Consider the following 22,460-nt stretch of genomic DNA (forward strand, 5'->3'; position numbering starts at 1 on the left):
TCGCCGAAATACATGAACCAGCGTTATTTCCATGACGAATTAATGTGTGAATGAGTCCTACTGGTTTGCTGTAACATAAAAATCATTGCTTCTTCCCACTTCTCTTCAGAGGATGAATCCTATGGAGTCCTGGTTACTCTCCTCCGTTTATATTTACCTCATCTAACCTTCCAGCTACTCTTCTGTCAAAGGGATACCTCGTGTTCTTATCTACAGAACGTCTCTCTCTTGTTTGGGTCATTTCAGTTACCCCATACGTGGCCAAGTTACCTTGTCCTTTATTACTCTTATTTCCATTGAGGCACCTTACCTCATGTCCACCTTTTCTCGGAAGTTCTTTTATTTTTTCTTTCTGCTTCTCCCTTTCTCCCTATTTTCATTTTGCGTTCTGCCTTCCCTCATTCATCCCTTCCACTTGAACAGCTTTCCCACTGAGGCATGTCAGACCATCTTTCTCTTCTTCTTCAAATTGCTTCTAAAACCCCACCTGCTCCCTAAAACTTGTTAGCAATTACGCCCACGCACCCTGTAGGTGTTTACTTTATTATTCTTGTTGTTTGTGCTCCCTGGCACTAATGTTTTTAGGATGGAGGTGTGTTTCCTTGACCTTACCTATTCTTAAATCCTGCTGTCCAGTTACAATGTATATAAACGTAAAAATGCCAGGTTCTTTTAACCCCTTGTTTTAAATGTTTTAATGTTTATTTATTTTTGAGAGAGACAGAGAGAGAGAGAGAGACAGAGAGAGAGAGAGAGAGAGACAACATGAGTGGGGGATGGGCAGAGAGAGGGAGACACAGAATCTGAAGCAGGCTCCAGGCTCCAAGCTGACAGCACAGAGCCCGAAGCGGGGCTCGAACCCATGAACCACAAGATCATGACCTGAACCAAACTTGGACGTTCAACCTCCTGGGCCACCCAGGCGCCCCTTACCCCCTTGTTTTAATTGAGTTTATTAGGATTTATAGAATTATTCCTCATTCATCATTCAAAAAAGCATCATTTAAAATAAAAGAATACAATGCCCCCACATTCTTTATATTTTCAAAGGTACCAGTACAAGCTTATACAGAGTATCATGCAGTTCTAGGATTCAAAGGGATGTGTGAGGTCATCTGTCTCAATTTCCTCATCATAGACCACGGAAGTGAGGTGCAGAGAGACGATGTATCCTTGCCTGGAATGCACAGAAAATGACCAACACAGCAAGCCTCAAACTCCGGACTAGTGACAAACACAGCCACGTCTATATGGTGGGGTAGCACATTTACAAAAAAGGAATTGCCAACTACTGCCAAGTCAGCTCTCCAATGTGCATCAAACCCATGGCTCCTCTTGGCACTGGACCACAGGATCGCCTTTGCAGCCCCACCTGTCAACTGCTAGTTCTTGCTACTAACTGTTGCTTTCTTTGTGGGTCCTCCCTTCTCAGCCTATTCTTTCAGCATGGAATTTACTATGTTATATTCAAAACATCTATTCACATTACATTGCAAGGCTTCCTGTCACTTAAGGAACAATGTCTTATTTCTCCTTTAGCTCCAGTACCCAGTGCACTGCCTGACAGGGGTTATTTGTGAAGGAGTGTATGAACTATACAGAAGTGAATTGATTGGGGCTTTTTAGAAGTATGCCCAAGAGTAAGCGTTTTCGAGAAATTTATTGGAGGCAACCAGATTGTTGCCACCAAACATACCTGCATTCTGCATCAGGCAACCACATAAGACCTTCTAGTCCTCCTTCAGATTATCCCAGAAAGATTAAACTATAGACTTCAAAAAGCTCTGCATAATCCTTATTGATACTATATTTTACAAAGCCACAGATTTTCCATATAAAAAATGCCTAAGAATATAACTTGAGAAAATATGGGGCCCTTTCTCAACAGGACTTTTGCTCCTTGAGAACACTGCCCCCCAGTAAAGAATCTGAGGGGGTAAGTGCTAGGAAAAGGATTATAATATCAAATTCGACATTTTTTATCGACTCTGTGCAAGGCAAGCACTGTAATTTTTTTAGATGTTCCTTAACAGTCCAGGTGATAAATCAGTCATTATTTTAAAAGACATTTTAGAATTTTATTATTGAATATCCTTACTAGACCTTAGAGAATATTCCTATTTCTAATCCTGCTAACTACTCACCATCTTAATATGTATACAATTCACCATTGGAGGGTGCATTTGCTTTTTGAAAGTGTAATTCTTTGCCAAAAGAAACACGAAGTGATTCTTATCTGTCAACTGTGTGTGCAGTGCCTACAACAATGCCTGCCACAGGTCTGAAACCCAATTCCTGTCGAATGAATGAATGCAACAGACACAAATTGACCCAAATAGTGTAGTGTGTCTGTTATGGAATGCTTGTTTTGAAATTATTTAAATTTGGTACAACAAAATGATATCAATCCAGGCCCAGTTATGGGGCTGAAAGGATCTGTCTTCCACCAAAATGATGTTAATTTTCCAGTCCTAGTAGGTATAGACATGAAGCTTAGAGGGCTTCCTGCCAGTTTTTCAGCTACCTCATTTAGTCTCTTAGTCCCGTCACCCACGTCCCTTCCATCTATCCTTCTCCCCGCTTTCTGTTCCACCCCTTACTTTTTTTTTTTTTTTAAGAATGATCTTGGTTAAATAGGTGGTCTCTATTCATAATTAAGTTCTATATTTCTGGACATCTAGTTATCAAGAAATTTTATTACAACTCGCTTTTGCTTCCTTACTGGAAGCCAAACTTATAAATATAAAATACCAAAGGTAATCCTTAGACGTATCTTAAAATGAAAACGTTAACATCAGACTTTGTCAAGTTATGTTTATCAGTGACACTTAGGTTTCTAAATCATGGTGAATCTGTGCCTTGAAATCTCTCTCAATCACTTATTTATTAGTAATTTTCAAGTATAGCATTCTATTCTAAAAATAAGAGATTATGCATCTAAATTACAAATCCTGTCCAAAAAAAAATCCCCCACAAAATTTTCACCACTTTTCCTTCTGAAGAATGTAAATATGTTTGCTCCCTAGAGAACACTGCCAGTGGGTTTTAGACAAACATATAACAGCTTTTTAAAATTAACTGCTTCTCAAACTATCCACTTGCTTCTGGAGCTTAGTGGGAAAATACCTTATTTTGGGATTCACAGTATGCCTTTCATGTATAATTTTTGTTTTTCTTATACATTATTTCCCCAATACTTTTTTTGTTCCCCTGTTCTCTATGATGTTTCAAATCAATAGTATTATTGAACATTTTCCGTTTCTTATCTATAATTACTTTTTCTGCCTATACACTCACCTATTTTACATGTTTTTTCCACCTTTTACATTTATCGTCACGTGACACGATCTCTGACCTCAAAGCAAATAAAGTAATATTTTTACCTTTGTGTTCTGTGCACTCTGTTTGTTCTTTGGATTTCCTTGCTTCTAGGTTTGTTTTAATATCTTATTATGCTTTTCTATTTCACCAACTTTGTGGAAGTGTGATGACTGATTTTGATGCATTCTGACCGAATAATCCATATAGCCCTAGCATTAGATGGAATTATTTTAGATTACATTTACAAATCAATTGAAGACATTTCACATATAAATTATACGAATGTGTGCAGATATCCGTAGGGATATGTGTAGACTTATGCACAGATATTACATAAACGATGTACAGTACACAACATCTGCTAAGAACTTTCGTATATACGTATACCATTTGCTCTTCACAATAACCTTATGCAGTAGGCAAAGTATGGATTATGCCCATGTTAGCAATGAAGGAATTGAAGCTTAGGAAGGACTAGTTAAGACGACACAGATGGTTCTGTCAACTGTTATTTGTACTCCTTTTTTTGGTAAGCACAATATTTTCCTGTACTATGCTACATGGCATATGTTCAAATTCCCTACACCTATAGCAGCAGGCTCTGAAGGACAAAAAATTTTCAGACTCAGTTGAAGACTGGCTTCTGTAATACAATGTTTAATTCAACAAAATAAATCATTTGCCTTGATATGGGGATTTTTTTTTACAGGATTTCACCTGCCATTCAATCTCTTTATGATATGAATTGCACAGAATATTACATACTTATGAGGAGTCTAATGTTCTATTTATGTGTGGTTCGAAGAAACTGCATCACCATACAGTTCTTCAGAGAAATGCTCCCTTCTTTGTTTCTTTTCTCTGTTTGTTTTAATCACCAGGTTTCAATTATTTACAAGTGTTTACTAAGGACCTCTCACGTGTAAGAGACTCTCCTGAGAAAAATGGAGGACACCAAGCCAAGCCCTGCCTCCGCCGACCTCCAGCTCTCTGTGCTCCTGCCATGCTGGCCACTTGTTATTCCTTAAGCCAGCCAGGCACGCTGCTTGCTGCCACAGGACTTTTGCTTCGCAAGTTCTCCCGATTTGTTTGCTCCCCACACAGATACCAGCAAAGCTAACTCCTGCCTGGTTATTTGCTACCTCTCCTGAAGTACTTTAGCAGTTCATTAGTACTCCTATTATGGCACGTATTTCATTCTAATTTATATTATATTTATTGTTCTATATTAATCTTTCCTTAGTAAACTATACACCCTCAGGGGGCTATACTGGGGAGAAAGACGAGTATTCAAAAACCCACACTTGCAAAACGCTCATCCTCTTTACAAACCCGATAGCCTAATGCCTTCAGGAAATTAATAAATCTGTTATCCTAAGGTGAAGTACCAAATGAGGAATAAAAAGTTAAAGCCATAGGCTAATGTTCTCCAAAGTGTGAGATATGTACTACCTTAATTGTAAAGAACAAATACAGTTCTTTCTCATTTTGCAAAGGAAAAAGGCCTCACTGAGATGCTAATATGTCTTTAATACCTCTAAAACACTTGATAAATTTTCTGGTAACAACAAAAGAATAGGTTTCAGGCTTTCAGCTTTTTGCAAACACGAATATATAGCTAGAATTTTTAAAACATTATTTTGCACTAATTGTATTAGTTTTTATGTTATCTTTTATTTATAATAAGTGATACTGATTGTATACTTATGGTTCTGATTATTTGCTTTTTATGTTAAATATTAAATGTTATGAAGAGAATTTATAACATAAGTAGTACATAAAGAGTAACTATTAAACAAACACCTGGTGTGTCCAACTTAGCTTCCTGTGTGTTCTTTCTAGACAATCTATTACTCTGTCTGAATTTGCATTTCCCATATTACAAATCAGGATAAATATTTTCACATGTTGGGGCGCCTGGGTGGCTCAGTCGGTTAAGCCGCCGACTTCAGCTCAGGTCATGATCTCACAGTCTGTGAGTTCGAGCCCTGCGTCGGACTCTGTGCTGACAGCTCAGAGCCTGGAGACTGTTTCAGATTCTGTGTCTCCCTCTCTCTCACCCTCCCCCATTCATACTCTGTCTCTCTCTGTCTCAAAAATAAATAAACATTAAATAAATAAATAAATAAACAAATAAATATTTTTTTTCACATGTTTACTGAGCCCTTGTGTTTCTTCTTTGTGAAATGTCATTTCACATTAATTTCCCAGATTCTAACTTGTGGGTTTGTGTTTTCTTATTGATTTATGGCCGTTTTCCCCATATTTGGGAAACTAATCATTTTCCCAGCTATATGTGTTATAAATGTTTTAACATCTTATAGCTTCCATTTTTGCTCACTTAATAGAACTTTTGGTATACAAGTTATTGTGTTTAAGGCAGAGGAACATATCAATTATTTTATTTGTGATTTATGCTGTCTGGGTATTATGTGAGAAATCATTCCCAACCTAGGGTCATAAAAATATTCTTTACATTTTTTCCTAAAAGATTTACAGTTTTATCCTTCACACATTTTTACACAATGTGAGTATTCTATTTTATTTTTAATTTTCCATATGGATAATGAATTGAATATTCCATCCATTCCTTTACCACTATCTCTTGGAGAATCTCTGTTTTGTTCTGTGGACTAAACCCACATTATGCTAATTGCTGCATATTTATTATTAATGCCTGCGTAGTAGGACAATCGTCCCCTGCTTCTTCTTTTCCTTCAAGAGAATCTTTGCTATTCTTCACCTTTCATTATTCCATATACATTTTTGAACCTCCTTGTCAAGTTCCAAAAAAGTAAAAGCATAAAAAATATATTTTAGGGGCGCCTGGGTGGCTCAGTCGGTTAAGCGTCCAACTTCAATTCAGGTCACGATCTCGCAGGCCGTGAGTTCGAGCCCCGCGTCGGGCTCTGGGCTGATGGCTCAGAGCCTGGAGCCTGCTTCAGATTCTGTGTCTCCCTCTCTCTCTGCCCCTCCCCCGTTCATGCTCTGTCTCTCCCTGTCTCAAAAATAAATAAACGTTAAAAAAAATTAAAAATATATATATATATATTTTAAAATTGTTGGAAGTTTTCACTGGAGTAGCTATGAATTTATGGATCAAAGTAAGGATATTTGACAACTTCACAGTATTGAATCTTCTTTTCCATGAACAAGTTAAACGTAATCATTATTTAGGTCTTGAAAAATATCTTCCAATAATGTTGTGCCATTTTTGTCCATAAATGTCTTAAACAGCTTAGATTTTATTTCTAAGTATCCTAATTTTTTGTGTTTATTATATATATAGAATTCTTTTACAACTTACATTTTTTCACTTTTGGCTGGTGAATAAAAATCTAATTGACTTCTATGAGTTGATTTGGTACCCAGAAAATTCGCTAAAGTTTTATTCATTATAATAATTTATCTTTAGATACTTTGGCTATTGTTTTACACACAAACATAAAGTCTCCAAATGACAGTTTGATTTTTTCTTTTCAGTTTTAGTGCTCCCTACTTTTTTATACTTAACTACATTTTTATTTTATCATACATCGCTGGTTAGGTCAACCAACAGAGCTTATTAATGATTTTATTATAAACCACTAACTGCATTCAAACTTCTCTAATTATGCTTGCTAAAAACAATATTTTAAATAGTCTTTATTAGGGTAAGGAAATCTGTGCCTATTCCAAGTGTTTTTATTTAAGCATGAAAATTTGTTGAATTTAGATTCTTTGGCAACTCGAGATAAACATAGAATTTGTCTCTTTTACACTGCTAACGTGGCAAATTCAATCAATTACTTTCTTGAGATTGAACCCACCTTGCATTATTGTTATAAGACCATTTTAATCACAGTATAAAATCTTTTACCACAGTGGATTTAGTTTGTTAATATTTTCTTCAAAATTCTTATATGTAAAATCATGAGTAAAATAGTCTAAATTTTTCTTTTACTCTCTTTGTCTTGTTTTAATTGGAGAGTAAACGAATTAGAGTGTCCTTTCTTTTTGTATTTTCTGGCACAGCTTTAGAGTTATGTATATGTTCTGGTATTTTCTTTGTGGGAAGGCTTTCAACACTTTATTAAACTCTTTAATGTTTAGGGAATCATTCTACTTTCTTTTTTATCTTGAGCCAGCTTTGGTAACATACTATGCTAAAACTGTTTCCATATAATCAAACTTATCCAGTTATTTGTATAAGACTATTCAAAATATTCACTTATTTTTTTATCTTGTGCATTTTTGTTTTTTTAAATAAAAGTTAAAATTGAGAAACAGCATATATATATATATATATATATATATATATATATATATATATAATCTTAAAGTGTATTGCTTGATGAAATTTTACATACATATATAACAGTGTAACCACCACATAGATCAAGATATGGAACATTTCTAGCAACCAAAAAAATCCCTTTTGCCCCTTCCCAGTTCGTACCATTCCAGAGGTAACTATTCTGACTTTGATCATCACAGATTAGTTTTGCCTATTCTCACACTTTAGGTGAGTGGAGTCATGTAGTGGTATGTGTCTGGTTCCTTTTTCTGAACACTGTATATATGAGTCACTAAGATTGTTATATAGCAGTGGCTCATTCCTCTTCATTGTTGTGTAATATTCCATTGTGTGACTAGAATGATTTCATACCATTACATGAATGTATTTATTCATTTAATTTTGACAGGCATTTTGATTGAGTGTAACTTGAATCTTATATGCAAAAATATGTTATAAATATTCTTGTTTATAATCTGTGGTAAACATTAGCTCTTGTATCTTTTAGATACAGACCTAGGAACAGAATTTATGGGTCACAAAGTAGGCTAGTATTCAACTTTAGTATATACTGCCCAGCAATTTTTTATAGCAATTTTACAAAATTATACTGCTGCTAGTAAAATGAGAGAGTTTCAACTGCTCTCCATTCTTGCAAAATAAGAATTTTTGCATTCATTTTTATTTCAGTCATTGTGGTATGTGTAGTGGCTCTCCGACTATCTTTTAAACTTTTTTTTAACGTTTTATTTTCTTTTTTAAGAGACAGAGAGGGACAGAGCACGAGCAGGGGAGGGGCAGAGAGAGAGGGAAACAGAATCCAAAGCTGAGCCGTCAGCACAGAGCCCGATGCAGGGCTTGAACCCAGGTACACGACATCATGACCTGAGCTGAAGTAGGATGTTCAACTGACTGAGCCACTCAGGAGCCCAGTCTCCTACTATCTTTTAAATTTCTGCATATATGATATTATGGCTCCCCTTCATTATTATTATTTAATGTTATTTTTTTAACTTGATTAATTTCACCAGAAGTTCATACATTTTATTAGTGTTTTCATAGAACTAGCTTTTTAGTTCATTGTTAGTTTTCTATTTCATTACTTTTGGTCTTTGCTTTATAATTTTCGTCTCTTCTATTTTTTTCATGGGCTTGTTTTGTTGTTCTGGTCTGAATGTCTTAAGTTGGATTTTTAGCTTATTGATATCATGACTTTTTAAATTTTCCAATATGTATACTTACACTGTAACAATTTTTCTTCTAGGTACTGCTTTGTTTCCATCTCCCAGGTTCTGCAGTACAGTTATCTTTCAGTTCTAAGTATTTTTAATTTCTCTTTTTATGCCCCCTTTGTTCCATGTGTGATTTTAATTTTAAAATTTATGGAGGTTTTTAAAAAGACACCTTTTTCATGTATCCTATATTTGTACTGTGGCCAGAGAATGTGATTTTGTGTGAACCTAAGCTTTTAAAGTTTATACTGTTTTTTAAATGTTTTTTTAAAATATTTTTTGAACGTTTATTCAGTTTTGAGAGACAAGAGAGACAGAGTGCAAGCAGGAGAGGGGCTGAGAGAGAGGGAGACACAGAATCTGAAACAGGCTCTAGGCACTGAGCTGTCGGCACAGAGTCCAACGCGGGGCTCAAACTCACAAACAGCTAGATCATGACCTGAGCCGAAGTTGGATGCTTAACTGACTAAGCCACCCAGGTGCCCCTACGCTATTTTTTATAGAGGACCTCCTTTATGATAGGCAAAGAGTGAAGGTGAGCAATCAGTGTACAGGTGTGGCCTGGACAGGGGATGCATGAAATGTTAACAGCAGGAGTGGTTGACACAAAAGGTTTGAAGAATAGAGAAGGTATAGTAGATACAAAGTTTCAGATCAAAATGACTAGGAGAAAGATGGAATATTGTCGAAAATGGGAAAAGAAATTGTGATTCGATTTGGTTAAAGGGCTAGAAGAATGTAGAACTCGTAATGTCAAATGGGTAGCTGAAAATCCAAGATTGGGCCTCAGAATGAGGTTGACATTTGAAATTTGCTATTTTAGTCATCTGTGTGGGGCAATAATTAATAGGAAACAAGTAATAGGAAATGCGGGTGAGGGGAAGAGAAGCGCAGATTAGCCAAATTATGGAAAGAGCCTAAATGTCCATCAACTGACAAATGGATAAAGAAGATGTGGTTTATATATACAATGGAATACTACTTGGCAATAAAAAGAATGAAATCCTGTCATCTGCAGCAATGTGGACAGAACTGGAAGGTATTATGCTGAGCGAAATAAGTCAGTCAGAGAAAGACATATATCATGTTTTCACTCATATGTGGATCTTGAGAAACTTAACAGAAGACCATGGGGGGAAGGGAAGGGGGAAAAATAGTTACAAACAGAAAGGGAGGGAGGCAAACCATAAAAGACTCTTAAATACAGAGAACAAACTGAGGGTTGATGGGGGAGAGGGGAAAATGGGTGATGGGCATTAAGGAGGGCACTTCTTGGGATGAGCACTGGGTGTTGTATGTAAGCAATGAACCATGGGAATCTACCCCAAAAATCAAGAACACACTTCATACACTGTATGTTAGCCAATTTCACAATTTTGATTTTCTTTCATTATTCAAAATCATCTTACATATTTACTAATTTCTATCTCAACACCATTTAAGCCAAAACATAAAATGTTCCTCCTAAATGGAATTTTACCACCGCATACGGTGATTCCACACTCTTTTGGCCTAGTACTCAAAGAACAAATATTATGTACAATTCAAGATTTATGGTTGTATACAAAAACATTCCGACTTCTGAATTCCATATTTGGAACCATATGGAACACATCAGCATAAAAATCCAGAGCTGGAAAGAAGTGAAGAAAATGGAGGGATGGTAGTGGCAGCAAGTTCAATGTATGGAGCAATGATCAATGCAAGGTAAGCATAGGACTAGGGACAAAGCATGGCCATGAGACAGCTGCTTTCATGTTCCATGCCTTGATATTTATGCCAGGGGTCTTAACTCTCTGTACTAGTACACTATAGATGCCAAACAAACATTGAACATAGCAACAATAAATCTGAAAGCAGTCCAAACTTGGCAAAGCAACTCATTCTATTTCAAGAGCATCTTGAATCTTACAGATTTATTTGGTCATGTAAATTTTCTACTTAATTTTAAAATATTATTGGGGCGCCTGGGTGGCTCAGTCAGTTAAGCGTCTGACTTCCACTCAGGTCATGATCTCAAGGTTCCTGAGTTTGAGCCCCGTGTCAGGCTCTGTGCTGACAGCTGCTTCGGATTCTGTGCCTGCTTCAGATTCTGTGTCTCCCTCTCTCTCTGCCGTCCCCCACTCGCACCCTCTCTCTCTCACTCTCAAAAACAAACATTAAAAAAATGTTTTTAAGTAAAAATGTGGATCGGTTTAACCTTAAAAATGTTGAACAATCTTTAAAAAATATATATATATATATTTTAAAAATTGTTTTACATATATACATATATGTATATAATAATACATATACTATTTACCTAGGGGGCACCTAGGTGGCTCAGTCAGTTGAGCGTCTTACTCTTGATTTCAGCACAGGTCGTGATCCCAGGGTCATGGGATCAAGCCCTGTATCGGGCTCTGCACTGAGCGTACAGTCTACTGAAGATTCTGCCTGTCTTCCTCTGCCCCTCTCCCCTGCTCACTCTCTTTCTTAAAAAAAAATATTATATATATGTGTGTATGTGTGTGTGTGTGTGTGTACATAAAATTTACCTAGAAGAAGCTTACTTAATTTTTGCTCTTTTAACTTAGCAAAACTTAGTATCAGCAATTTAAAATTAAAATCTTAAATCCAGCCTCTTATGGAAATTTTTATTACATAAAACAAAATAAAACAGAACTGTGGAACATGACTGAGTTCTGAATTACCACCTTGTACATTGCCATTTTCTGTACAAGAACCATGAAGAAAGAATATTGACTTCAAGGCACTTAGACCTTCATATTGAAGGTGATCTTTGAATTGTTAGAAACCTCAAGTCTTTTAGCTTATTTTAATATTTTTATATCAAACTTGACTTTAAAGCATGCAGGCACAATTGGGTAAACTTATCTATATCTCTATGTATGAGTTACTAGATATGCATGCATATACATCTAAAGATGGGATAGATACTTTTTGGTTACTTTGAAGTACTTATACTATGTTCATTTATTCAACTGATATTTACTGAGACCTCATGACAAACATGTTGGGTATTCAGAGGTGAGAAAAGGGAAGAAGGAAATAAACAAGTACACAAATAATAATTTGAAGCAAAAATCCTAAGGAGGAGACTAACTTTGATAAGACTCTGGGGGGAAGCCCATCTGATAGATGAGAAAGGTGCAGACAGGCTGATCCAGAAGAGTAGCCCAGGTAAATAGGTGGCTCAATGTGAAGCCTCAAAAGCAGACCCCTACTCAGGAGGCCAGGAGGCCAGGCACAGTGTGTGAGGAGGCACCCCAGCAAGGTGAGGGCAGCCAGCTACAGCCAGACTATGTGTGGCCTCATAAGCTGGTGAGAGGCTGGGCTTGTATTTGAGGGAAGTGGGAAGTCTCTGAAGAATTTTAAAAGACTCCATAATTTACGTCTGCCAGATCCCATCCAGCGCAGCAGGAAGGATGGATTGGAAGCGTGCAGAAGACGGAGAGGACTCCATTAGGAAACGACTGCAGTGTCCGGGCGAGGATGCAGCCCAGACCATGAAGATGGCTTCGGACATAGAAACTCATGGATGAGATACTCGTTAAAGGCACAATCAACAGTACTCATTAACAGATTAGATGTGGGGAATGAGGAGAAGGGGAAAAAATCAGGAATAATTCCCAGGTTTCTTGCTTGAATAACTGGGTGTAGGGTGGCTCCCTTTACTAAAATAATGAAAGTCTGGAAAAAGAAATCAGTTTCAGGAGAGAAAATCGAGCGTTTAGGCTGTATTCATTACACTTCAAATATCTAGAAGGATACAAATGAAAAAGTCAAGCTGTCAGTAGCACACAGTAATCTGGAACTAAGAAGAGGTGCAAGCTATGAATATAAATTTGGGAATTCTTAGCATAGAGATAGTTACAGCCACATGAATAGATGAGATGCTGTTGGGAGAGTAGACAATGAAGAAAAAGAGGGCCAACGATGAGCCTCAAAGAATCCCTACACTTTTAGAACAGGCACCGGAGGAAAACCTCCAAAGGCCAAAGTAGGAAGAAAACTAGGAGAGGAAATGCCATAAGTCACAGGAGCATGTCGAGAAAGAGCTGTCTACTGGGCCTCATGCCATAAGGATGAAGACAGAAAGGCTCACTTTGGAATCTGGAGACCACTGACCAAGTTGGTGGGACCACGTACAACTTCTCTGGGAAAGCAGGACTTGACTGGAATAGAATGATGAACAGTAGACAGGACCATGTTCACGACGTCTATGATGGAACTTCAACGATGGTGGAACGTTTTGAGTCCAAATGGAGTAAAAAAGCACGGATAGTGATCCTAAAATTAACATGCTCAGAAGAGCATACTTTTATCCAACACCTTCTAGGTTTCTATCATTGTACCAGGTGGCTCCTGTATGAAAAAAACTAGGTGGCCAGCTGTCCTGCCATGTTGCCATGTATGGAAAAAGGCTCTGGGTGAGCCACCAGCCAGACACAGCTCCACAACACCCACCCACAGAGGCATTTGCCTATTGTGGGCCGGGCGCTGTCATGGGTATTAGAAATATGACATTGAGTAAATTCTTGCCCTGAGGAATTCATAGGAAGGGAAACATAAAGAGGTAATTATAAAGCAATGTGACTATTTTTATATATTTAGGATGTATTGTATACACAGAGCATTCAAGGGGAGAAGAGATGTTTGGAGTGGGAAGTCGGGGCCACAGGAAGCCTTCTAGAGTAGTTGATCTCCGAACAGAGGTTAAGGTGGACAGCCTTACAGAAGGTGGAGCACAGTCAGGAGGAAAGAGATTATTTGGGCAGAAGGGATAGGGCAGCCTTAGTGAGACACAGATGCACTGTGTCACCTGTGGGTTAATTAAAAGTATTTTCAACTATGGAATAAGGTGTAAGGTAAGAAAAGGAAGGGAAAATTTAGCAGGGGCCGGAACCTGAAGAATCATTCTATGCCACAATAAAAGGATAGTATACTATCCTATGAGGATAAAGGTATAGAGCACTCAAAATATTTCAAATAGGGAGGGACATGCTATTCAGATTTGGGTTTTAGATAGATTGTTCTGGCAGCTTTGTGGAGATGGATTTGAAAATGATAAGACTAAAGTCCAAGGGAACAATTAGGAGGCTGCTTCAGTAGTTTAGTGAAAGATGATCAGAGATTGAATTATAAATGTGGTAAGGGGATGGAGAGGAAGGGATTGATCTAAGAAATATATATGAGCTGAAACAGAGATCACTTGATGACCAACTGGATGTGGAGAAAAGGGAGACAAGAAAATCAATGGCTCCACAAGTGAAATAGAAAATATAAGAAAAGAAGCAGGTTCGGAGAAATTATGAGTTCAGTTTTGGTCCCACTGATTTTAAAATGCATGGAAACATGTGAGTGAATATATCAAGAAGGCAGCTGTGTGTAGGAGTCTGAAAATCACTGGAAAGGGGGTAAGTCCTAGATACCATTTTTAAAATCAGTTTCATTGAGATGTAATTCACATACAAAAATTCACTAATTTTATACCTGGTGAGTATTAATAAATGCATACAGTCATGTAACCACCACCAGAATCAAGATACAGAATATTTCCATCAGCCCCCGGAAGTTCCCTCCTGCATTTTGGAGACATCATTTGGAGTCATCCATAAAATGTGATAGCTGGAGCCATGGGAGTGGATGAAGCCACATAGAGCAGGTATGCAGAGTAACAGTAGCAATGGGCCTTAATGTATAGGAGCAGACAGAGTACGAAGAAGGGTACAGATCATTCTGTGAAGGGAACCAGGAGAGAAAACAGAGGTTAGATAAAGAGGAAGTGGCCAACAGTGACAAGTAGAACAGTACACAAACTAGGGTAAGTTCTCTTTAAAAAAAAAAAAAGGCACTGCACTGGTCAATTGGATCAATAGAGACCTTAAAGAGGTCAGCTGCAGTAAAGTGATGGAAGCAGACGATCCCTTGCAGTGGGTGGAGGAAGTGAATGACAAGAGAAAATAAGACAGCAATACAGAGAGGATTTTATGAAAAGAATATGGATGAGACTGTAGCTGGAGGAAAGTCCGGTGGATTTATGAGAAGAAAATCCTGAACCTGGAGTTAGAGAGTCAGGTTCTCAGAGCCCCTTGTTTACCACTTACAAGCTGTGTCATCTTAGATCTCAATTTATCTGGGCCTGACTTGCTGTCTGTAAAAGAAGGCAGCTTAATCAGATAACCTCCATGGTCCCTCTGTTTCTGATTCTGTGGCACTGTGCGAGTATCCAGCAACACAGACACAACTGGGGACCCTTCCAAGAGCAATTTCAGTGCACTGGTAGGGGTGGTGTGAGTTGAAATGTGAGTAAATAACCCCGTGAAGAGACGTGCCTACAGAGATCCTGGAGAAATGGAAGCAGGAGGACCCATCTTCTAATGTCATCGTGAGAAAACATTTTGAGGTCCAGATGGGGCAGAACCTGACCAGACAGGATCAGTGTCAATGAACTGCAGAAGAAGAACTAACATTTATTCAACACACAGTAAATGTCAGTAACTCTGTGAGGTGTTTCATGTATGGAAAAATCTAGATGGTCAGCATTTCCCCTGTGTCAGGCTATCTCTACCATTTATGGAATCATTGTAGGTATCGTTGTAGGTTATGCATAAATGTATACCATACTCAATCTTTAAGAGCAAAAGGGAAATGAATAGGTTCCCCCAAATATTTTATTCAAAACAAAGACTCCATAGCAAAATTAGATTGATAATTATAGGATTTTGGCACAAAGAAAACATTTTTCACAAATTCCGAAAGCATTATGCAGAAAACAACGGGGTTGACATTCAGATCTTTTGTCTTTAATTCCAAATTTCTACATTACGTGACAGCTACCTGCTATTATTCTTCTTTTAAGTGTCATGTGCCTGTCTTTCATCCATTTCTTAGATCACATGCGTTTATACAATGCTTATCCCTCCCTAGATTATATCTAAATCCCTTTTAAATAGGTAATCTAGTCCCGACCAAAAAAAAACATTCTTTTCAGTCTTGGAAATATTCATTCCAGTGTCTACCAATACCCTTATGTGATCACAAGTCACAGTCCAGAAAAAATTCTAATCTTGCTCTTGACAATATCTGTGTATCCAGGTTTTATTATCTCCCATGGTCTTCTTTTCTCTTCTGAAGTCTCAATCCTCAGCCAGAAGAAGAGATGAAAATACCACCTATGTCACTAAGTCCTTCATTCCTACCTAGGACATCTAAGTCAATAGACATACATGTCAGACATCTTTTTGTGATAAAATGTATTCCCACATGGCATACCTGTCTTTTGGCAAAGACTTATGTAATAACTTCTCTCTTACCTACATGGTAAAAAATTTACACAACACTCATGCAAAGTCACAGAAGCTTAACTTGACTAACAAAGAATGTGAACAAATTAATTTTTATGACATGACTTTTTCTTGCTGATGCATTATTTGGGGACTTTTTTTCGTAAAATTCCACGTATGAAAGATAATTTTCTATGTCAAGTCCAAATAATATGGCCTACTGTACATTTTTAATTATAGAGGATATCAGAAAGGAAGGGAGCACATGAAACTTTATGACTTTAATAGTATAATGAAGAAAAAATAATAACAATGGATGAAAATGTCAAACAAATTAGTGAACTTTTGAATCACAAAGGAAATATATATAAATGAATCCTTATATCTGATTGATTAAGGACATTGCTACAAGGTCTCATAAGCCCGGCTTAATAAGGAGGTACCCTTCTAAAAGAGTCACTTTTAACTCGAGGTATCTCAGTGCTTAAAAAACACTATTGTAAGAATTACAAGTAAGAAGTACTTTTCAAATATTTTATACATTATTCTACGTAAGTGCAGGATGTAGTTCAACTTTATCATTAAGATTTTAGGTATAATTAAATACTTGACCATCCCTTAATGATAAATTCTCTAAGCAAATAACTCTAACCAAATTAACGTGTAAAGACTATTTATACGTCCTCCCTCATTAAAAAGATTTTCACCTCAAATGGTATTATAATACATAGCAATTTAGGAATATCAGAAAACATAAGCCAGGAACAGATGAGAAGGAACAGGCATTCCTTTCCACAATCTACTAGAAACAAGAGCCCCATTTTGCTGGATTTTTAACGAACACACCACCACAATCACTCACACGCACGCGCGCACACACACACACACACACACAAATACAGTCATTTTAAATCAATTTTATGCACCATTTAAATCGAACATGAATATACAAACTCCTCTATATGTGCTAAGCATAGCAAAATTAAAAAAGGGGGAGAGGAATAATTTTCTACATAAACGGATTTCTAAAATTCTCATTCATAAGCATTTTAAAAATAAGACCTTTTCGGGACAAGTAGATAAATTTGAATATGGACTTCTTATAGATGATATTATAGATCCACTAGATTTCTTTAACCGATTTAGTTAATTGCCTTAATTAATAATGTTGTGGTTAAATAGGAAGGTGTCCTTATTCTTAGAAAAATAATGATGTCTGAAACTCACTTTCATGTGGTTCAGGTTAATAAAAAGGTTGCAGAGAGAGAGAGAGAGAATAATGTGACAAAATGTTCATATCCGGTATATCTGTGATACGGATATACACACACACATGCTTTCACTGTCTTATTCCTTTAGCTTTTCTGTAGGCTTAGACATCTCATGAAATAAAAAGTTGGAAAAAACAATTCATTTCATATGATCCTAACTACCAAGAGAAACTAGTTGATCCAACACGTGAGCCAGGAGCCATTATCAAAGCTATGTTCTTGCAGCTGTCCTCATCAGCTGGAAAGGACTTCATTTATTTAAATGAGAGAGAGGTGCAGATTTCCTTGGAAGGAAAGAAAGGGAAGCAGCTTCAAAGTTTGGGAGCTTGCCTGTCACGCAGATGCCACATTTCAAGAGGATGGGCTCTGTGTCAGTCTTCCCGGCTCTCCCCTACCAGCTGACTGATGGCTATCTGCAGGGACACGCAGGGGGGCCTCCAAGAGGGTGTGAGTGCAGAGACAAGATAAGGAAAATGCAGTGACCCCAAACTGAAGGGAAATGGATCTCCCTGGGGTCTGCATTTGGATGGATCTCCAGATAGGGGCAGGTAGGGAAGTGGAAAAGAACTCTTGGAAACCAGGTGATAAAGCATAAAGAAATTATAATAAAATGAACCATCCTCTGCTCAGCTTCAAGGACTGATGACTTCTAAAACTATTTCATTGTAAATGAACTTATTTTTCATACTCGTTATGGCAAAGAAGGCATGAAACCACTCTTAAACTAAGAAAAAAAATCCACTTTAATTGTGAAACCCAAAACCAGACAGTGAAGACTCGGGGATATTTAAGGGGATGCCTTTTAAAGGAACGTTGGGCACGTGACGCTTAATAAATGTAGCGGCTTTTACAAAACCCTGTTGTGAGAAAATATTTTGCTCACTACCCAGAAGACAAAGAGAAACAGTGAGTGTTGACAACATGGTATTATAAAGCCGCCCCTACCCAATTTGTTATCCACAAATATATATATTCTTTTTAATTTACTCTAAGCCAGCATGTTGGCCCATTGCATCTTACTTTTATGTCATTATCTCTCTGCCATACACACAAGTCATAGCTGGGGATTTCAACTCGCGGTAAAGCTATGCTGAGATTCCAGATCTCAGTGGTGCTGGCAAGAGTGCTGATCTCTTCAGTCATAGAGAAGACAATATCCTAGGGAGACTGGAATTAGTCCTATTTTGCACCATTCAAGCCAAAATGCTGCTTATCAAGAAGCAAGTAATTGCTGGCTAATGGCTATGGGGGGAAAAACACCACTGCATTTCAATCTACGCATCTCTCGGCACATGACAATAAATAAGGCTGCAGAAAGGGTAAACATGAAGTGGCAACAGTTTCTTGAGGAGGTTAAATAGCAAACATTAAAAAGGCAAGTTACCTCATCCGACTGGGAGGGACTGATTCTGGGCATTGGCGATACTTGGGGAGTTTTCAACTGCGTGCTGTTGCTATCTGGCACAAGCTCTCGGTGGACCGTTTGGATGTGGTTCTGGAGTTCACTTTCAGATTCAAACTTAACGTTGCAGCTAGAGCAGCGCGTCTTCAGTCCCCCTGCCTTGCCTTTACCCTCAATGGCACTCAGATTCTCATTCTGGCCCAAGCCCGGTCTACTCGTGCCGGGAGGGATGTTGATGCCTGGGCTGCCGCTCTTACTGAGACTGACACAGCCAGCGCACAGACCATATGGCAGGCCATTGATGTCAAGCTTCACCAGATCTTGCTTGGAACGGAACTCTTTGAGGCAAGACGCACACTTGTACAGTTTGGGGACATGCTGGCCACGCCCCGTGGTCTGGACTGCAGACCCATTCCCTGTCTTTTGCATGTGGAATGTCCCGTGGATTTTGAGTTCTAAGGTGGACGTCACTGTCTGCATGCAGACCACGCAGCGAAATCCCGTCAGGGAATTGCGCAAGTCAGGGTGCATTTGGCAATGCTCCAAAAACTCCTCTTCGCTCTGGAGAGGCATCTTGCAAATCCGGCAGTTTCCAGTATCAAGACTCTTACTGTGCGTGACTTTGTGTTCGGTAAGAGTTAAAAGGGAGGGAAACCGCTCCCCGCAAATAGGGCACATGTAGTGTTTCACAGGGCCTAAGTGGGTCTGCATATGTTCACGGAGGCCGTTCTCAGAGAAGAAGGTTCGAGAGCACACGTTACACTTGTAATTCCCTTTAATGAGCTCGGCTTTCTTCTTCACGATGGCACTCTCTCCGGGTCTGATGTTGTGGTCTCGGAGCTGGTGGTTCTGCAGCAGGGTCTCCATGGTGTAGGCTGCCCCACAGATGTCGCACCCGTACATGGGCTCCGAGGTGTCCACATCTTCTTCGCTCCCATCGTGACTGTTATGGGACTCCTGGCTGTTGGTCAGCAAGGTCTGCAGCTCCACCTCCTCCTTCTGCACTTGCTCGGAAGCCCCGTTCGTTCCACAGTTGGGAGTCTTGGTTTCAAACACGCAATGCTTCTCCCTCAAGTGCTTCTCCAGCAAAATGATCGCGTGGAAGGCTTTGCTGCAGAATTTGCAATTGTACTTCTTACTGTGAGTGGTGATATGACACTGCAGCTCCACCTCGGTGCCAAAAGACTCACCACAGAAGATGCACTTGTGCACTTTCCCTTGATTTTCCAGGTGGTTGTGTTTCACGTGGAGTTGTAGGTCAGTCTCATTGCGGAAGTCCCAGTTGCACGATGTGCACCTGTAGACTTTCTTTTCATTGCTGTGCTTTACGGCCAAGTGGAGCTGAATGGAGACTTTTGAGTCGAACACTTCCTGGCAGAGGGTGCACCGGAAGAAGACAAAGGTGTGCATGTCCAGCAGGTGTTTCTGAAGGTCGTCCACTGATGTGAACTGCTTATCGCAACTCTCGCAGATGTAGTATGTTGAGGTGATCATAAAATGGATGGTAACATGCTTCAGCAAGGATTCTTGGTTGGGGAATTCCTTGTTGCACTGAGGGCAGGTCAATTTCGGAAGCACAGTGTCGAGATGAGTTTTTAGGTGAGTCTGAAAGCTGTCTAGGGACGTGTACTTAGCACCACACTGATTACAGATATATTCTCCAGCCGGACGTGCAGGCGCACCTCCCACTGCCTGCATCATCTTAAGAGACGTCTGCTCTATGGCCACGGGAGATAAGGGGCTCAAGGCCCTGGATTTCTTCCCATTGTGAATATAATTCAGGGCCAAGGGAATGTTTTTATGATTCTCTTTGATATGCTTGTTCAGTTTAAGAACGCTGTTGAATATCGGCGAATTCGTACAATAGGAACAAGAATAGACTTCGACTACTGGTTCTTTCGGAGTCCCAAGCACCGGCGACCCGAATCGGGAGCCGCTGAGGTCGCAATGGACCTGCCTTATATGCTCTTCAAGGGAAGAGTCAGTGAGAAACCCCATGTAGCAGTGGGGACAAAAGAATGCATTGCTATCCTTAGCTGCAGGGTTTGCAAATCCGTGAGAACATCGGATGTGTTCCTGAAGAGTGTTGAGGTCGTTGACAACTTCGGAGCAGAAGTTGCACTGGTAGACTATGGCAGGCATGGCAGAGACGATCAGACCTGGGTCCTGAGCTTCATGCACTTGCTTAAGATGTTCATTTAGGTTATAGAGTGAGGGCAACACCTCCAAGCAATACTGACAAATATGGGCCTGTTCTGGCTTGTCTAAATGCATAGTTTTCAGGTGAATCTGCAGGACTGCCAGGCTCGAAAATAGCTGCTTGTTGCAGTAAATACAGCTGTAGGTAACTTTCGCTTGTTTACTCGAGGGAACGGTCATGTCAGGGGTTTGCTGGGCAGCCCGCTTCCTCCCTCGACTCTTTGGGATCGGCGGGGCGGCTTCCACCATGGTTGAGCTGTCCACGGAGAGGTTGGAATCTGGAGTCGTGCTGGACACCGAAGTGTAGCCCACGGTGACCAGGGAAGGGCTGTTGCTGTGGTTGCACGACTCGGGTTGCTGGTGACTGTCCATGTGGCTGTACAGTTCCTCAACCGTGTGGAAACTCTCAGAGCAGATGCTGCAAGAGTTCTTCTTCTCCCCGCCATGCACCTGCTCCATGTGGTTCATGAGGGACGTCTCCTCCACAAACAGCTCGTGGCAGTAGATGCACTGGAGGGCCGCTCGGTCCTCGTTTGGGGAGCACTCGGGGTGGCACTCCGCGATGTGCTTCTGCAGGTCTTCTGGGAAGTCAAAGCCTTCCTCGCACTGACTGCACTTCTGAGTGTCCTTCATCTTCCAGTCCTCCATCCTGGAGCCAGACTGGGACCCGTCCTTGTTTCTCTCGTGTACCTGCATGTGTCCGTGTAAGGAGCTAGAGGACAGGAACCCGCGGCGACAAATGGCACATTTATATGGCTTGTTGGACGTGTGAGTCTTTAAGTGGATCTTCAAGTGATCACTTCGGGAGAACGCAGCATCACACTCGCTGCAGTGGTACTTCTTGTCCCCCGTGTGGAGTTTGATATGGCGGTCTCGGCTCCGCTTGTGTTTGAACAGCCTACTGCAATAGGTACATTTGAAAGGCAGCTTGTCACTGTGGCTCTGCTCATGGTGCTTTAGGTAGCTGAGGCGGCTAAAGGACTTGTCACAGAATTGGCATGGGTACGGGAGTCCGGGGCCGCCTTCTTCCTCTCCAAAGTCGCAACCTTCTCCATGGCTGGGGGAAGTCTGGTCCTTGCTGGAAGGCGAGGAAGCTGGCCAAGAGCACGTGGGATCATCTTCAACATCCACTCCATCTGCAACGAGAAGCAATGGAACGTTTTATCTTATGGGCTGAGCACTCGAGAACGGGTTTACAGTACCACTGCAACAGGGACATGCAGTCGGACTATCTAGAACCTGGCGGGGGTGGGGGTGGGGGTGGGGGGAATGGAGGACAGAATATTTGAGTGGAACACTTCCAAATCTGAACCCAAAGCTTTTATTCTACATTTACTTTTTACCGGGTTGTAAAATATAAGAAGATATTAAATAGCTCTATGTCTAAATTACCCCTTTTATTACTTGTTATCATTTTTCCTTAGGAGCAAGGTATATATTACGCATCGACAATTTTATTAAAACGCAGAT

At 39.7% G+C, this 22,460-nt stretch overlaps 1 protein-coding gene across 6 annotated transcripts in view; it reads right to left on the minus strand.

The window, feature by feature from the left end:
* Positions 1–22,460, minus strand: part of ZNF521 (zinc finger protein 521) — a 277,721-nt gene that overhangs the window by 139,526 nt on the left and 115,735 nt on the right. For all 6 annotated transcript variants that reach the window (XM_053206342.1, XM_027068674.2, XM_053206340.1 and 3 more), the window contains one exon: positions 18,774–22,126. In XM_053206342.1, coding sequence (XP_053062317.1) covers positions 18,774–21,686 — 2,913 coding nt within the window. In that variant the 5' untranslated portion in view covers positions 21,687–22,126. The remainder of the gene's footprint in view (positions 1–18,773; positions 22,127–22,460) is intronic.

Source organism: Acinonyx jubatus, chromosome D3 (assembly GCF_027475565.1).
Source record: "Acinonyx jubatus isolate Ajub_Pintada_27869175 chromosome D3, VMU_Ajub_asm_v1.0, whole genome shotgun sequence".
In the NCBI taxonomy this organism is placed as follows: domain Eukaryota; kingdom Metazoa; phylum Chordata; class Mammalia; order Carnivora; family Felidae; genus Acinonyx; species Acinonyx jubatus.